The 18,703-nt window shown below is 41.0% G+C and overlaps 1 protein-coding gene across 1 annotated transcript in view; it reads right to left on the bottom strand.

Annotated features, from left to right (window-relative positions):
• Nucleotides 1-5,796: 5,796 nt before the first annotated feature.
• hs6st3b (heparan sulfate 6-O-sulfotransferase 3b) overlaps nucleotides 5,797-18,703 on the bottom strand; it is a 67,119-nt gene continuing 54,212 nt past the window's right edge. Inside the window, exon 2 of the mRNA XM_084544152.1 lies at nucleotides 5,797-6,579. Coding sequence (XP_084400278.1) covers nucleotides 5,811-6,579 — 769 coding nt within the window. The 3' untranslated portion in view covers nucleotides 5,797-5,810. The remainder of the gene's footprint in view (nucleotides 6,580-18,703) is intronic.

Here is an 18,703-nt window from a genome sequence, read left to right as displayed (position 1 = left end):
TTCCTTTCATTACTCGTAAAGAAATGAAACGGCCATGACAAATTGATTGATTTCCCCCTTTTTCTGTTTCTCCGAGCTTCTCAAAGCTTTATCTGATCTGCACTGACAGATCTCAGGCTGAGGATGTGGCACTGAGTGCCACGAGGAAAGGTCACCATATTGCTCTCTTTGGGGGAAATGTCACTGTCAAAGGGAATCAGACATAAAAACAAAGACTATGCAGCAGCCGGTACTTTCAATCATTTGACCTTAACACTATCGGTTGTTCATAGGTTTGGTCATTTACATTCCATTTAGTATAAGATGGCATTGCTTCCTTATTGTGGCCTTTAACGGTGTCACATTTTAAGTTTAGATGTGACATGCCCTTCCTAGAATATTTACTCAAATGTAGCAGAGGACTGTTAATTATTAAGCGCATACTTTGTGACAGTACGTCACTCAATCAACCTGATTCATTTGAAAAGGTATTTGCTTGGTAAAATACTAAAGTTATTGTCTAAAGGGGTTTTATAGGTGAAAACTGTGCTTTGAGTTTTGAGTTATTTTGTTTTTTGAGCTTGTTGTCATGACACAAGTACAGAAAAAAACAATAACCTTAAGTGTCCAGTACTAATACAAATAAAACAAATTTCTCAGATTCTCACGTCAGTCTCAAAGGTCGTCTCTTTCTAAATCAAATAAGATGTGGGGCTGAAGCTTTCTGCAGCCACTTGCACATTAACATTTCTCAACTTTAATTAAGACATTGCACATTGACATTAACTGCACATCTTTCAATTATTTCAATACTTGTGTTTTTGCTCATGTACTTGAAGAGCAGCCCACTGTTGTGTGTCTGATGTGTCTGACAGAAGTTAACATGTTAACAGTCAAGGGAGACAGGATTAAGTAGCAATTACATAGTGTGACCAGTAGATGTCAGTCTTCTCTAAAATATAATTTCTAACAACTTTAAGAGGTGAGCTGTATCACAGTGTTGTCACTTAGTGAGTCAGTGAGTAAATCAGTGCCCTGCATGATAATATTCAGATCAATATATGCCAGTTATGGAAATGAATGGAAAACTATTTTAATTGGAGTTGCTCAGCTTAATTCAGGGGCACCACTTATTTTTCAGTGAACTTGGACCAAACTAAAAACTATTACTGTCGTTAATTTTTATTTATTTTTCCAAAAATGTCTTTGTTTTCCAACCTCTCTGACTCAATGGATGTTTTACAGCACCAATCTCAGAGGAATACTGGATGTATTTATTCTTACACGTTTCATTTTCTTTTCTCATTTGATCGGAGGGTTTAAAACGCAGAGAATTCTTGTCCATCTAAATAAATTATAGGTGTTAAACATATGTAAACACTGTTTATAATGATGCTCGTTTGCTTTCTGTGCACTGGTGTTTGCCATCAGGCAACAGATTTTCTGCTGACCATAAAAGCTCAGGAAGCAAAGCAACATTACAAGTCATTACACACTTCCTACGGTTAAACACTGAAGATAATACAATCATACCATCTGGGTGGAAATGACGTGCTGCAGCCTCTGACTGAAATGCGGAGTTAGCCATCTATACTGTACGACCTGAGGGGAAGCAGAAGTTTGTTCATGTTAGCAGAGACAGAGCTGTAATGTGCAACGTGTCTCAGATTACACCACTCAGTCTAAGAACAGATGTGCTTTGGTTTTAATGTGAAAGTTAGTAAATGTAGGCTTTGGGAAATATTGCAGCAATTAGCATTAAATCAGTAAAAAGCAGAAAACAATCAGTTGAGTTGTATCTGCCGCCATAACTAATAAGTTGTTATATGGCTTATTAGGAGTGAATGTCTTCTGCTTGATTGATCTAGTTGACATTACTTAAAATAAAACTTATCGAGACAGTGTGATGAGACAAACACAGGACGTGTTTATCTCTCATTAGGACCTTCAGAAGATCCAGATATAAGCTGACCTTGTTTGTTCTTTGTGAGAAAGAGAAAAAAACACTGACATATTCAGATGAACTGCGTTGCTCTGTCTATTTCTGAGTCTGAACATTTGCTCTGTGTAATTCCTTGCTGACATTTCGCAAGATGAAAAAGTATCAGTTTCAGATAGTTCTGCCAACTAACTGTAAGACGGCAACTTCAGTTTCTTTCTTTTAATTTGTAGACAGATGCAAAGTGATTTAAGTTACAGCAGACATCAAGGAGCAACGATTAAATCTGTGTGTGCATTATATCAGGTTTAATGACATATTGTTGTCTTTCTGTGGCCCTTTCTTATGGGGGATAATGAATAAATAAATAGATGTTTAACTGAATACATATAGAATTCAATAAATAAATAAATGCAATAAATCAATAAATTGATTGATTGTGAATTATTGATATAGGAAAAGGTAGCATTATATTCAACACGCTGATTAATTACGACCTTCTCTTGCACCAAAGCATATGTTCTTACCCTCTATTTATTAATATGCTTGTATATGCTGATGTCCTCTTTTTATCCTCCATACTTCCCCGCTGTATGATGGAACAAATGACAGCCTCTTGTCGCTAATAAGTTGATGTAGCAGGTGGATGCATCAGTTTATGGACAGATCATATTAATCAGTGTTGTCACCAAAGTCATTAATATAAAAACAACCCACACAATAATGTCATGGCCATTCGATGCATTTATTTCTGATGTGTTAAGCAGAACTCACTCTTTTTTCTTTTTTCTTTTTTTTAAGGTCTGACAAGAAAACTGGCAGATTAAATATATAACAGGCCAAAAGGCTTTTAGATTGTTCTTTTCATCACAAGACTTCGACTATGTACACCGAAATTTTTACACCAAGAAAGCTCTCTTCCGATACGACTGATTGCCATCAGGCGAAGCAATTCTTGTTTAAACAGATAAACAGATAAATCACCTCCTCAGACACCTCTTCACCCAGTGGCGGCGCAAGTTCATCAAACTTCTCCTTTTACAAAGTGGCATGTCACACATTTCTGGGAATGGCAGTATAATTTAGGGTGAACATCTGTGTTTGCTTTTTTTTTTTTTTTATTTACACCGCAGCCTGAGACCTCTTGTACTGGTGGAAAGTCCTGCAGGACAAGGTTCAGTTCAGTGAAGCATATAAATAGAAACCACAGAGATAAGGAGGAGCCTAAATTTCACGTTTTCATGGTGGTATAGACGGTGCAAACCTTAACTCTGTAAAATATTTGTTCATGAACTGATGAGAACTCAACCTTTAAAAGTCAGAATTATCTATACTTTGCTGATTACGCCAAGGAAATGAATGCACAGTTCATATATGCTACTGAATACACATTAATACAATGAGAACATACACACACACACACTCACACACACATATATGTATGTAAAACTTGGGCCAGCAGCACATTTCCAAGTGTTTCATTAGTGTTTCATTAATAGCTACGTGGCATTTCTACAGCTCATGCCATCTGTCACTGGGGAACACTGTAATTCTGCTGTCATAGAGGAGCGCAGCATTTCATTTTATTAAAAGACGCCCTATAAATGTTCCCTTCTTCCCCCACTGTCTTATTTGCTCCCGCTGTATTTGTATTTGTACTGTACAATCACAGCGGCGCGTAAATTGCAGTGTTAGCAAAGAAATAATACGTCTGTCTGGCAGTGGCTGTTTTAAATAGGAATCTTCTCGCGGTCCAGTAGCAATAGTATTAGCTCTAAATGCATTCACTTTACTCGCGGTTTGAAGAGGAACTCCTCAAGAGAGCAATATTGCAGTAGGCTTTTTTTTTTTTTTTTTTTTTTGCAGCAGCAGCAGACATTTTTCCACTGTCATAGCAAGAAAAATCACAGGTTTTGCTAATGACATTACCAAAGCAGCTAAATGGAATACAGCTATAATTACTCTTATTATTTAGACATGTGCTTTCCATTTGTCAAGATGTCTGTGAAAAAAAGGCAAATATTCCGCTCTAAATGAACACACAATATTCCACTGAAGTTGAAACTGTTTTGTTTTGTTTTTGTACCTAAGTACCTCACAAATGTAAAATGAAAATGTTCCTTTTATGTTAATTTAAATGGAAATACTAATATGTTTGAGAGGGGGGCCTTTAACAGTTCGCGTATACCATTATGAGTGAGTATAGCAAAGCATCCTGGATTGGCCATTATCAATCATTTGACACGAAAGGGCTCGTTCATATCGTATTATCCCTCTGCTGCACCACAAACGGCACCATTTTAAAATTATACACGGAACATTTCAATATTCAGAGCTGTAACGCGGCTAGCTACACTTGAAACACTCGCTGCGAGTTATCAATGTGCCGCACACCTCGCATTTCTTTCTTCTGCCACGTCCGTGCCAACACTGACTGAACTCGCCGACTGAACGGACATACAGACAGGTGCAGCCGTACACCTTCCAGCGTCAGCAGCAGCAGCAGCAGCTCAAAACCGGCATTCATTCAGCCCCATTCACTGCAGCAGCTGGATGAATCACCCAAACAAGACGGAACAAAACGAAGCGAGACTGTGCCACATGAGGTATTTTAACTGCAATCAGAGAGGAAACATGAGAAATCACTGTTACAATAGCAGCAGCAGTGTTGACATTTAGTGGGAACTTGATAAGCAAGGCTCGTGAGTGAAAATGAGATAAGAGACATGAAAAAGCATCACGGTGGAGTGAAGCCTATTTAAGCAGATAAAAACAAGCTGGTTTGGAGGGTGTGGGAACTATCAGGAAGAGGGAATGACAGGGATGTTTTATGTCCCTTCTATCTGCTTTTGAGGCTCCTCTTTGTGTCCTGGCACTCTGCTGGCTCTCGCTGCCCACAGTGCAGTTTCCGCCAGCTCTACAAATATGTAAAAGCAGCCAGTGTGACGGGGAGGGCCGTGAGAGCTGAATGCTGATCATCTCATTCACAGTCAAGCCACATACCAGCCACACTGACACGTTTCATCACCTGTACTATTTACCAACTTTTAACTCGCCTCTTCAAAAAGGAATTTCTCACAAGAGATATGCTTTATTCCCCCACAACCACAAACATAACGGTCTACCAAAAGTGCAGGGAACGACTGGAGTTGTTTTGTTCGGCTGGATGCCATCGCACCACCACTGTGTTGATTTTTTTGGATAGTTATTGCACTTAAATAAAATATATTGCACAGTAAAAAAAAAATCAAATAATAATGTTAGCATCAGAAAGAGTCTTTTGAGTCTTATAATTTGATTTAAAAGATGGTTACTGCATGCATACGATGTGGTTTTAAGACAGGGTTTCATTGGCTTTTGATTCAAATAAAACATTGTCTTCACTATTCACTTTAACTTTGCGTCTTTTGGAATTCACTCTTCCCAATTGTAAGTATAAGATGTGTGACATGCAACCATCAGTTCTGCTGCTGCAACTTTCAGATGCAATATGTTTTCTATCTACTGCAACATATAGACTTCACTGACATTCATTCCTTTTTGCAGTGAATGTCACATTAAATCAAAGTAGCCTATAGCAGTTTCTTTTTCTTATTCAACAAATCCTAAATAACCAAGGCCATAATTAAATGACAGAAAATATATAAACAGCATTTAAAGAATTAAGACACCAAAGGGAGCTCCGAGACGGAGCTGCTGTGAAGCTCACAGACTTGGCAGTTTTTTGTAAAGAAATAGCGGAGCACTCGGATCACACTGAAGCTGACGAAACAGGTGGATGCAGGAGACGGATTAAAGACAGGAGAGAGTCACATGAAGAGTTTGAACTAGTCCGTGAGGAATCTCCATCAACGGCTCTCTCTCGCTCAGCTCTCTTAATGGGACCAAAGCTTCACCAGCGAGCCACTTGGCTTGTGTAGTCCTCAGTGGTGGTGGGGAAGTCATTGTCAGTTTGCTTCTCCAAACCTCCTCCCCCACTCCCGTCCACGTTCCCGCCCCCTCTGTGTCTGGGCGACCAGGGCCTTCCCTGTTCCCTTTGCTCTCGTAGCCAACGCCGCTCCTCGCGCCTCTTCAAGCGCACCTCCTGGTGCTCCCTCTGCCGAGTGAACTGGAAGCGCTGGAGGAACAGGTCCTTCGCGTACTCATACAGCTGCACATCCAAGAAGTTGAGCTCCTCGATCCGCCTGCGCACAAGCTCGCTCAGGTCCACGTTGGCGGCTCTCGTGCTGTTGAGCTGCGTGAAAGCGGAGATGAAGCGCAGGCTGAACGTCCGCTCAAAGAGGTACTGCGTCTTGCGTTGAAACTCAGTCAGGCCGTAGAACGCCATGTTCTTCAAGTTGCTCATGGCGCTGCTCAGAAGGATGTGGTTACGCTGGCTCTCGTTCATAGACGACAGGTTGTAGCAGCCCACCAGACTCAGGTCAGACAGCATGCGGACCTGGCGGTTGTTGGCAAGGTTTGACGGGCAGTTCATGAACTCTGTCAGGGTGACACCGGACCAGTCATCCCCGCTGTAGCAGGTGGGCAGCTCGTCCTGGGTGGGCGAGCGTCCATCACACATGTGGAGGGCAGTCTTCCATGTGGCTCCTCTCTGGACGTGTTTCCACTCGCTCAGGTAGCGGGAGACTGGGTCGCGCAGCATGGTGATGTAGTAGAAGTTCCTGCAGCCAAAACAAACACAGTTAGAAAGCTGTGAGCGCATCGCCATCACAGAGGGCTGCCCTGCATTGTGCTGACAGATGGTGACTTTTATCTGTGCATGAAACTTCAAGGTTGAACGCTAACTGGAAAACAGAAAGTCTCACTAATGACATTATTACAGCTACTTTCTATATATTACCCTTGGAAATTGAGCCTTTGCGCCAGAGCAACATATTTACAAAATTGAGCTAGACCTGTTTCCATTCCATGTATTACCACCACCCGCCAGCACAGTGGATAATTGGCAATCAAGACATGGTGGTAACCCACAGACATACAGAAAGTAGCTGAGTCCCAAACATGTCATTGTACCAGGAATAATGAGGTTTCAGCTTCTGTAGCACTTTTAACTGTGCACACTGTCACCACTGCAGGCTTTATGGGGCAATACACACATGTTCGGCTTTTTGGTGGTGAGCAACTGGTAAACACCCCCTCAACACACACATCGAGCACCATAGTTTCAGGCGATGGAAAAGAAACAAGGAAGTATGACATTCTTCAGTGTCAACAAAGAAAAATACAAAAAGAAAAGACTGTGTTTCTATACTAAAATGAATAGCAGCATTATAAAAAACGTACATACATAAATGTTGAGTTCAAATATAACTACATATTGATGTTTTGGTTTGGAATGACAAATCACACAGACAAAGTTAACGCCGCCCTTCATACCAGTGTTGACCTCCAAGGAGGTCTACTCTGCTGAACTGGGGGTATGTCAAAGCACATTCTGATGGAAAAACAAAGACTCAACAGGTGTTGGCCAGGTAAGCCTCTCCTAAGATGATGTCCAGTGAGTGTCAGGTGAATATTTGATGATGCAAGCCTCCCTAGGGAGCGGTGAGTGGAGTGCTGCGCTGAGATTTCACCCCGGGTCCAAAGCTGCTCTCAGTGCCGCTTCAGTTCTTTCAGCCCAGCGCAGCATTCACACAGACTCACCCGGGAGTGGAAATTTAAAAAAAAGAAGTTACACAAACAACTCCTGTGCTTGTTGTTCAAGGTTGGATTCAGTGTGGACTATCGACGGGAAAGTACTTTTACTTTTTACATTTCAGTAAACCTGTTTTCAGCCCTGAGCGTTTTGGTTTTTGTTGTTTAACCATGATCAACTCCACCAGTTTGGTCACGTATAAGAATGGTATGAATCAAATACTTTCTATGATATCTAGTAAACATGGTTTTGATACACACATACAGGTAATGCGTTTTTTTTTTTTTTTTTTACCTGAATAAATCACAAGACGGCCAAATATATGTGCCGAAGATTTCTTTCAACAGTGCCACAGCGATGCCAAATAAAAATGTTACCCAACATGAGTCAGGCAAGAAGCTGTGATTACAGCCCCGGTAGCGGCAGCTGCATCCTGGCACTTGCTGCTGGAGCTGGATGCAGCAGGAACATCCTCATTAGACAGGGGACATAAACACATGCAGCAAGTGTTGTTTGAGTGCACTCGACAGCCCAAAGGTCACTTGTGTGCACCATCAGTGTCAAAATACATCAGGATCAGCGGGTCTGCAGAGCTGTCTCCAGGAGGCTTTCCCTGAGTGATACAGATGGCTGTCGAAGGGAGCGGGGAGGGGGTGACACTGACAGGATTCACTTACCTCTGGCCTGTGTTATCATCAATACCACCCCTTCAGTCATTTCACTATCAAAAGCACTTTTGGCAGTGTTGTGGCAAAGCCGCATCATTTTGCCAAGACTTCCCAGCCTACTTTAACGTGTTGAAGTCGAGAGCCTCATCTGAACTCCAGTTAATCATGGATCAATAATGGATAGGAGGCATACTGCACCTTATTCTGCCCCAGAGTACTCCTCTTTAAAGCCGCAGCACCAGCAGCATGACTTCACCGGAAAACAAACTAAACAGGGGCCATTACACAGAGAAGGAAGAGGCATTTGAGAGAATGGATAAAAATGGAAACTGAAGCAGGGAACGAAGAGTGGAGCTGAGGGAGAAGCAGCCGCTGACAGGAATACTAAAGCTCAGTGTAATTTAAATCGATGTGTTTAATGGATGTGGGAAGGGTCTGCTAAATACACGCATGAACAGTATGTTTGACTGACGTACATTTGACAACTGCTGAGAAAGGATCTGATGAGCATTTAAACCGTCAAGTTTTTTTTTTTTTCTTTTGATTATGAGCTCCGTGCTCTTTACAAATTATTAAAGGGATAGTTGAGCATTAGGAAAATGCAACATCGTCTGTATCCGTCATCCATTATTAATTCTAAGCAGGTCCATTCATGTTAAAAAATGTATACTCAAAATGGGCCTTATGAATACTAAAATAAAAAACGTTAAAGGGGCCCGGCAGAGTTTTTTAGTGCTTTGAGAAAGTGAGGTGACACACAGTTAATAACATGGCACTATTCTGCTGATCTGTTCCAGTGATGAAGTAGCAGTAACACACAAAAAACTAATAATATATATATATATATATATAAAGAGAGAGAGAGAGAGATGAAAAAGACTGCTGTTAACCCTGCTGGAGTTAAAATAATTAAAGGTTCGTAGTAGGTCTACAATCCTACCGGTCAACAGGTGGCAGTAATGCACCAAGTTAAGCAAGGATATAAACAATAATGCTGAATTAAAAACACACAACATATCAAATCAAAAAATATAATTTTTTGTGTGTCCGTTGTGCGTCGTTGAGGTCTCACAGATGAGTAACACTAAATGTAAATTTAAGCTGTTTGATTGGAACACATCAGGATGAAATGTGAATGATAATAAAAAGCAGTTTTATAAATACCCCGCAAGAAAAATCATGATAAAATGAAATGAATGTACATATGTGCATTAGGCAAAGGTGGGAATATATTGTGCCATGAATCGCACATACGTCAGATAAGTCAGTAATTTCACATTTTGTTGTAAATCACACCCCGAGTGTACAGGGCTGTGAGGGCACATAATTAGAAAGACTACACAACCCAAAAAAAAAAAAAAAGTGTCATCACAGCTTTCACTCAACAGAAGCTCCCCACAGCCACTGAAGAGCCAGATAAATAGTATAATAGATAGAGAGTAATGACGTACACCTCTTTTGATACTTTTCCTCTTGTTCCAGCAAGTTTTGGTGACATAAGTTGAGCGAGTTCGCTGAGCAGTTTAGTACGTTGACAGCCACGATACTGATGACAGAAACTGTGCACAGTAAAGCTCTTACATGTATATATACTATACTTAATAATGAAGTTACAGTATGTAATATGTAATGTTTGTTAATGTAGTCCAGAACTGTGACCCTTATGCTAACGTCACCTCAATAGCATGCACACATTCTGCTAATTAGGTATAACATAAACCATTTTCAGCATCTTAGTTTGGCATGTTAGTGTGCTAAAACTTGTCAGGTTGCATTAAACACAAAATACAGACTAGTGGGTTAGTTTTGCAGGTATGTGTTGAGAAACCTAAGAAATGGTATGATGATGGTGTTCCACAAACAAGGTGGAGAGTTTTGAGAGGGAACTGAATGTGCGTGAACCGATGCTGCAGGCAATTCGTACAAAAGTTAACCTGAGATACGATGTTTTCCAACAAACCAAAAGTGATAACCTCATAGTGGCAACAGAAAATTTGGGGAATCAAGTCATCTGCACTGATGTTGAAGGAATGTCTGTATAAAACCAGATTTAAAAAATGCCAGCTACCTTTGATTTTTTGCCTTTAAAACACCTCCAAAACCCAACATGAAAGAACAGAGGACATTTTATCCTCGGCCAATCTTGCCGCAACAGACAACCGGCTTTTAATTGCCTGTAATTACCCTCAATGACATGATTTCAGCTCGCTCCCTGATTGCAGGCTGCTAAAAGGGACATTGTACTTGAAGCCCCAGCTCATGGCGTTTGGAAGTGGATAGACTAAACTCACCCAAGACATTTGTGTGTGTGGGAGTTGAATATTGTTGCAGGTGCTTGAGGGTAGGCTACACAACAGGGAAAAAGCAAAACCATATATCTGGGTGAGCTGGGCAAAAAGTTGTTCAGAGCAAAGGCTAACATAGTGAGAAGTAAATAAGTAAAGACAGACAAGGTCCCAGTACAACAATGGGACTGACTAATGTTGGGAGGTAGACGGTGTGTGTGTGTGTATGTGGCGTCTGAAGCAAACCTCTGCCTGTTTACTGTCTGTTGAAATTATCCTCACAATGTAACAGCCTTGATCTATCTCGCCATTACTCCTCTGTGGTCCGGGAGCATTAAGAAAAACATTTTAAAAGATCTTTTTGCCAGTGTTTCCTTTTTTCCCCCCCTTCACACAGCAGTCAGCAGAAGGAATCAAGACTTTGATAGCAAACACGATCTGCAACAAAATAACTGGAGTCATGATTCCAGCAGACACTGATGTTGTGTTTCAGTGTGTTGATATTAATTACGACCATAATTATAATCATGTATGGTTGTGTATGGTTAACGTGTGGATGGGGTTTTTGAGGTATAATTAAAATTAACACATGGCTTGTGTACACATGATCACTCTTGGGAAGTTTTATATGTATAAACAAGTTTGTCCCCTACTAACAAGTGCATAATTGTTTTGTAATTTTTTAGATTAATTCTGTATTTATTGCTGCTTTCCCTACTATGCTCTCTATGTTGCTTATATCCCTGGTGGCCTTTTGAGGCTCTCAGCATTGTGGGCACAGAGAAAGAGTGATAGAGTTGATAAAATGCCCGATCAGAAGTTCCCAAGGTTCCTCAAATCAGGATGGTTGTGGTTACATGGGAGGCCACTAGGTTATAATGACAACCACAGATCCTACTAGTCATTCAGTATAAAGGTGGGATCCTACATTAACATACTATTTTCAGCTAAAGTTAGGACAGTTGGGGTCATTTCACAAAAGATTGGTGCTGCGTTGTCTGCGCTCATCTCAATAACACTTCAAAGCGAGCATTGTTCAGTTGTAAAAAGGTGTTGTGACGTAACAAACCAGCAAAACTGTCTAACAAGCAGCACTTTATAGACAGCATAATAATGGGGACACCCATCTTTGCTGTTCATATTTTGCAATTTGAAATAAATTAAAGCTGCAGTGCTTAATTTTATCTCCCCCTGCTGGTAGAGACCATCATTACACAAACAGTGTTGTATGATGTATGCCTACAGTCTACGGCCCGTTAGTGTCTACCTTTCTTTCAGCACTCTTCAACAAGGAAAAGCCACGGAAATGGTGTTTGTGTAGAGATGATGAATTCATAGACACCAGGTTACATTAGTAACTCTTGCTTCTCCACTATCATACTAGTTGCTGCTACGATTGTAGTATATTATAGTATTAGTATTGTAGTATTGATTATAGTAGTTCGTATAGCATGGAAGAAGTGTGTAAAACTCCCTCAACATTTAGCATTGTCACTCAAAAGGCACAATATACCATGTGTTTCTAGGTGAATGTTTCTAGGAGTAGTCTGTCGAAGACATACAGTACACTGCATGAATGGAGTGTTCCTGTAATTTTGCACCTCACTTGACTCCTGCCCTTTTCTCTACTCTGCTTCTCCTCCATGTCCTACAGACATTAGTGTTCCCTACGGATCCATAACCTTTTCTTAAAGGTTGTCACATTAATCACGCTGCTGATTTCATTTGTCAATCTCCCCCCGTATCTCTGGTGTTTGTCTCTCGTTATGCCGTGCATTGTCTCACTTGGCTGCCCGCCACTTGAAGCGCTGCATACAAACAACCATCACCCTGTTTCCTTTATTTTATAGCCTTTTCCAGGAGACTCCTCATTGAGGTAATGATAAAAGTTGATGAGAGTTGAAGGCAGCGTTGTCATAGCCAGATTCTGTCTCAACAAACAATTTCAGGCTGATATCGTTTCTGTTTTTGTTTTCAAAGAGTGGAGCATATTGGAAGCTGCTGCTGAGATTATCAGGTTTTAATAAAAACCATGGTGACAATGGAGAGCATTACAAAACACTGTAACTGAGGTCACAGAAATATTATGTTGTCCATGCTGTCACTGTTTATTTTGTTTTTGTAATAGAAATTAAAACTTTCAAGTGAATTAGATTTGACTGGTGTCGTCCCGGTTACAACTGGAATTGCCAGTGTGGCTCCACCCCCATTCATTTCTATAGGAAACTGAAAACTGTTTACCCACAATAACTTCCAGGTAGCATTTTCAAGATGGCTGCCGAGGGGAAAGACTTGCCTGTAAGGGGTTTGGTAGAGTCAGTGGATGAAAATAGATTCTTCACTAAAATATCCTGGTTATGGTGAAATTCTTCAAGCAGACATTAGTTGCTAGAGTCAGCCAATTTGGTCAGCCATTTTTTTTTGTTGTTGTTGAATTCTGCCTCAATTTACCCAGAGTTCATTGCTTCTACAAAACATACTTTTATAGGTTTAACTAAACTATTAGCTACATCTAAGCCAGTGTCAGAGTCTATATTTGTGGGAACCTTCCCCGATCTGGTTTAGTACAAAAAGGTTTAATTCACTGATTTCTGACGGATTTCTTTTTCTTTTCTTTTTTTTTAAACTGAAACTTTTCTTGTGATCCATATAGAGACAGGCGCATAATTCTCAAGAATCTGCGTCTAACGTGGCTAGTCCAAAGGGACAGCTGGTTACTGGCCTCTGAGACGTACATTTGATCAAAGGCCATGTCAGCTCTCAGTAGTCAGCAGCCAGCTCAATGAGAATATTTATATGCCAGTGGCACTGCCCTCAGCTAAACCACTTTGTCTCTCAGTGAGCTGACCCCAGTACTCACACACACAGATATATATACTGTGAGCACCCTTTATTCAGCAGGTATTAAATTACAGTAACTGCGCTGAGAAGTTGTCGAAGGCTTGACTTCAAGCAGAGGTGCTTTAAGCACAAAGACAAACTGTTTTAGTCTTAAACACAGGTTGAATCACGAGGGAGAAATTTGCTCCACAGTAGAGCTCGATGATACAAGAACATAATACCTGGAAAAGATTGAGAACGCGGTGGTGGAGCTTTGCTTCTCTGCAAGAAGTCTCCTGAGTACTGAAGGATAAGATCTTATGGTATAGTTTTGAGATGAGTACAGAGCAGATAATATATACTTTTCTCTTCAGGACAGGAAACTGTGCAATACTACTGGTAACAATATTTTTGACACAACTAGTGGTTTTGACACTTTTCATCAACTCTGACATGAAACCACAGAAAAACTTTCCAAAATCTTGCATGCCCACCCCTAAATTTCCAGATTCAGTGTACTCTTGGTACTGTGTCAGACTAAAGAAAACAATCAAATCATAGCTCTCAGAGAAGATGTTTGAATTTACAGTCTCTAGAAGGAAGAAAAAAAAAGAAAGAACCTTTATAGTAATCTGTTACCCACCAGAAGCTGCAACTCCTTATAGTATGTTCTTTATCAGCCTGTCGAAAGTAGTACCAAGGACAAATTATGTCAGACTTCGATGCTTATCTTTTTTTTTCTTTGGGGAATGTGTAAAAAAAACAAAAAAAACAAAACCTTCCCTTGGAGCTCACCTGCACCTGCACGCAAACTAAACTAGACCACAGTAAACTAAGCAAGACATTTATTTTTACTGCACTACATATAATTTATCATGTAAATAAATAAAAGACACCTAATGGTAATTGCGAGCTCTGACAAAGAGCAACAGCAAACTGACACTTTCATCGACACTGACAGGAGCACCTCATTGATATTACACATACAATCCAAAGAAAAACAATTCAAAGCCTTTTTAAATTATGAAGCCTTTCTTTTGTGCGGAAAGGGGAAAGTGTCTGAAGATCTCTTCTCCTATGCTCTCTTATATGAGTGTGAAGATTGGCTTAAGTTGATCTGAAATCAGTTCAGACCATCAACACGTCCATGGATAAAACCGTTTGTATAAAGACAGCGCTCCCATGGGTTGTGTGGGATCAGTAAGTAAAGAAGCATTAGCAAGAGTAAAACGGGCCGAGTGCATATGCGAGGTGTGGGTTAGGTTCGCTGTGTGTGATGACACATTCAGTTATGAATTCAGACTGACTCGACAAGAATTTTTGAACTCGTGATGGAGGTGATAAATCATGCGCGTACTGGCTGGGAAGACATCACAAAAAGGGTCTCAGCAAAGGAAGAAAGGAAACAAGATGCCTGGGCTGGAGATCATGAATTACAATTGAAATCAAAAACTACATTTAAATTGTGCTGCTTTTCATTCTGCATTGAGCTGAGAAGAGTCACACACCGTCTCATGACGCCTCGTGAATGAATAAGATTGAATATCCTCAAACCAATTAAAATGTTGTGCTGCTTACATTGTTGGGGATGCTTGAGGATGATCCTGATGTGCAGCAACACAGCAAGGCTAATGAAATCCTATTATAATCCACAACTGGAGGTCTAGCAACATTCACACTGTTTGTTTTTTTCCCCCACATTTAAAACGTATAATTTAAACCATATTAGCAGAAGGTCATTTCAATTAGTTAGAAACATCAGTTTTGTTTAAGAACCACTTTCTGTTTTTTCCCCAGAGCTTCCAGTTGAATGACGGGTGGAATCGGAAACAGACAACACCTGACCAAAACCCATCGCTTTGTATCTGACGGCAAACTGGCCAAATGTCATCCACCCGAAGTCAGTGGACAGCCAGAGAAAGATCTAAGAGGACATTCATATCCTAAGACAGGTACCTCTCTGAAGCAGGGCGCTGAAAAATGAAGCCGAAGTGCCAGAATGTTCCGTTCCTAAAATGGCTCAAATTGAGGCTGGCTCCAAAAGCTGGTTAAACCCCGTAGCACCCTGTCCTGAAACTTTTATGACTTTTACATTTATGACTAGCGTAATGGCGGAGATATTTTTAAATATCTCATCAGTTCAAATTCTAATTAGTCCTAAAGTTATGCCTGATTAAGTGCGCGGCCGCTTCAAGTGACGGGTGGCTGCCACAACATGTTGCTAGCTATCTGCGTAAGTGTCAGCTAGCTAAGTTCGATTCGTGCTACACATTTTTGCCTGTTTTTGAAACTGCCAGGAGTTAGGTGGAGTCAAACAAGATGCAAGATGGCTTGAGCCGTCATACTGAGCTACCTATAGGTGACGTCCAGGATGTTTTGTCCACATTTTAGCGGTCAGTACAGTCCGAGTTCCCTCCGTGCAACCCCATGTTATCATGTCACATAGCTTCAACACATACACAGTCACTATTGGTAAGTGAATCAAGATTAATAGACACTTTTGCCCAGATTATCGCTATTACCCACCACAAGGTAGGAACATTTTGTGCTATCTGATGAATATAGATGTTTCTAATCTCAGTACTGATGTAGCTGTCAGCCGGAAGGAGGTGATTTGGGAATATTTGCTCCTAGAAACGAGTTAGCCAGTGTTAAATAACTGATATCCTGTGCTGTAACTGTCACAATCCTGGCTGTGATGTTTCCAATATTGCTTGCACCATAGGAACAATCTTCCGCAGGATATGAATGTCTAGACTCTTTTGATCAAACGGATATAGCAGCGAGGACATTCCCATTGCGCTGAAGCTAATTGTGTTTTTGTGGCTCGTACAGTAATGGTGCCGTTTTGTTGCCGGTATACATTTGCATTTTGTTCATTACATTTTAAACATTTTCCAGTAGAGAGTACCGCTCGGCCTCATCACATGGTCATCAGCGTGAATCTTAATGCTACAGCCCGTGGCCCGAGAATGTGCCAAGGAACATTTAGTAGTCTACTTGACATTCATAGTCTGCAAGGCTTTCATTTGCACAAAAATCACTGCGTATGAAGTCAATTTAGCTCGCTCATTAAAAAGACATAAACGCCTCAGAACTTAATGGCATCTCACATTAAAAGAGTGAGGCTTTATAGTTTTGAGATTACGTCTTGAGATTGTCACGCGCATAGAAACTGCAAGGGCTGGCTTTGGCTCAGTGTTGACTTTCATCACAGTTCGAATGAAAATGGTCAACGGTGCAAATATGCTGTCATCCAGACATTTATCTGTGAAGTTCTGAGTCGCTCAGACTTTGTTCATTATTTTAATAGCGGCATGTTTGTATTATCTGCGCTTATATCACAGGACACGCGCAAGAAGTTTGTTTCAACAATAGTTTCTATAGAGAGAGCAATGAGAACTAAGAGGTTAACCCATCAGTGATTGTGATCTTAATTAACAACAAACCAGCATGTTACGTTTTGTTATCTGCACCACCCCCTATCAGATCTATTAGAGGAAGATAATGTGGTGCAGGGGCAGGCTTTGTGGATTGAATTCTGTGGTCACGCCGGGTTTTCACCGTGCACAAGAAGCGTTAACACATGAATCTGATTATAATTCATCTTGATTAGTCCATCTTTCAGAGATGTGACTGTGTTATGTGCTTAACCTTGTGAGAAAAACCCAGTGAGCTGCAGTGAACAGAGCGAGCACAGATGCTTAAAAGGAAATTACTTCTTTAGGTAATGGCTTTCAGCAGCCATGAAAGGTTTGATATTACAGGCGGTAAGGTGACGCCGACTGATGAGGTCTCCCTCATATCACTCCACTTTATGAACTGTGATATTACGTATGCCCTCTATGATAGAGAACAGTCACAGTATGGTATAATAAGAAGGAGCACACAAATGTGTTGTGCTCCCAGCTTCAATGCTGTAGTCATGTTTCAGTTGTTCGTACAGTTGTTTAATGGCACCGGAGTGGGATTATATGTCAAGCTCTCGCCTTTACCATCTCTCTGGTGAGCAGATGTCCTTGGTCTGTAAGAGTGAGGGCGTTATTCAGCATGCAAGGTCTCGGCAGTGCATCTGTACATCTCTATTCTGTCCCGTTTCTCTCACACACGATGAGAATGAAGACTGGGGACATGCATTATTTGTAACCGATACCGTTCCTTAATGGTGTCTGCGCTCCCCACGGCGGCCCATAATGGACCGTTTTTGAGGATCTCTGCATCTTGTTCAGCTTTTTGATGGTGACGGAATGGGGACACTGGGTGTCACCTGGGAAGAAACAAGAAGAACGATGGGACCTTTCATTTAGTTGTCAGGAAGCTGGCACTGCTCGCACTTGACACGGCGTGCATGCAGTGAGTGCTTGTACGAGGAGTGGCAGATACGACGAGGGGAAAAGTGTCCTTCAGTAGAAAAACACTGCATCCTTTCTTTTATAGTATGCCGACGAATGATAAAAGGAAAACGTCACATGTCTGAGGGAAGACTCATGTAAACATTTGACACCAATAATCATGGAAGACCCTTATTTTAAGGGGAACTGCTGTGATCTTACACATCAAAGTCTGTTTATAGGTCTTGGGGAATACTATTACATATGGGGGAAAAAAGTTGAATAAAAAGACTTCAGTAGCTCCAAGTTTGGTAATAAACTAATTGTTTACTAGTTAAGAAATCTGGAGGTCTCGTGTCAGAAGGAAATGAATTAGACCTCTTCTGCTTCGCGCCGCATATAATGAGATTCGCTTGTCGCTCATCTCCTTGTGACGGTTGGTCACCATTTGACATTCCCAGCTCTGGTTGCCTTGGTTACCAGCTTATATTTTTTTCCCCCACTTCAAATGTTTCTAAGTGAAACAAGCAGAAAATACAAATATTGCTGGTATAAGGACTGCACTAGCCTACAGCTCATTTAATTCACCCACTTAGTGCAGTTTTCTTCTGTTATTTATAATAAAACCGTGCATTATGGATCACCAGAAATAGCTCTTCTTGCCGTCACTACTCCGCAATGCCGTAATATATGTATCAGCTCAATATGGATTCACCCCACGCTTCAGGTCCACCATACACAATTTGGTGGTAGGAACCAAAGATGTGGACAGTGTTTCTTTGTGGTAAGCATCAATGTCATATGTCAGCCGAATACACCAATCAGTCGCAGCATGGAGAAGTAAATAACATTGACCATTTAGTGATAATACAATGTTCTCCTGGGAAACTTTTGGACCTGGTATTTGTGTGGATGTTACTTAGACATGTACCACCCACCTAGACCAGACCAAGCACCCCAACCGGATAGCAACACACTCCTTGATCATAGGAGCCATCCCCAGCAAGATGCAGCCTGACACAGGCACACAAACAAAAACGGTTTAG

This window comes from Chelon labrosus (assembly GCF_963514085.1).
Source record: "Chelon labrosus genome assembly, chromosome: 5".
NCBI classification, from domain to species: domain Eukaryota; kingdom Metazoa; phylum Chordata; class Actinopteri; order Mugiliformes; family Mugilidae; genus Chelon; species Chelon labrosus.
The sequence above is the reverse complement of the archived record's forward strand: the minus strand, read 5'-3'. Positions and strand labels throughout refer to the sequence as shown.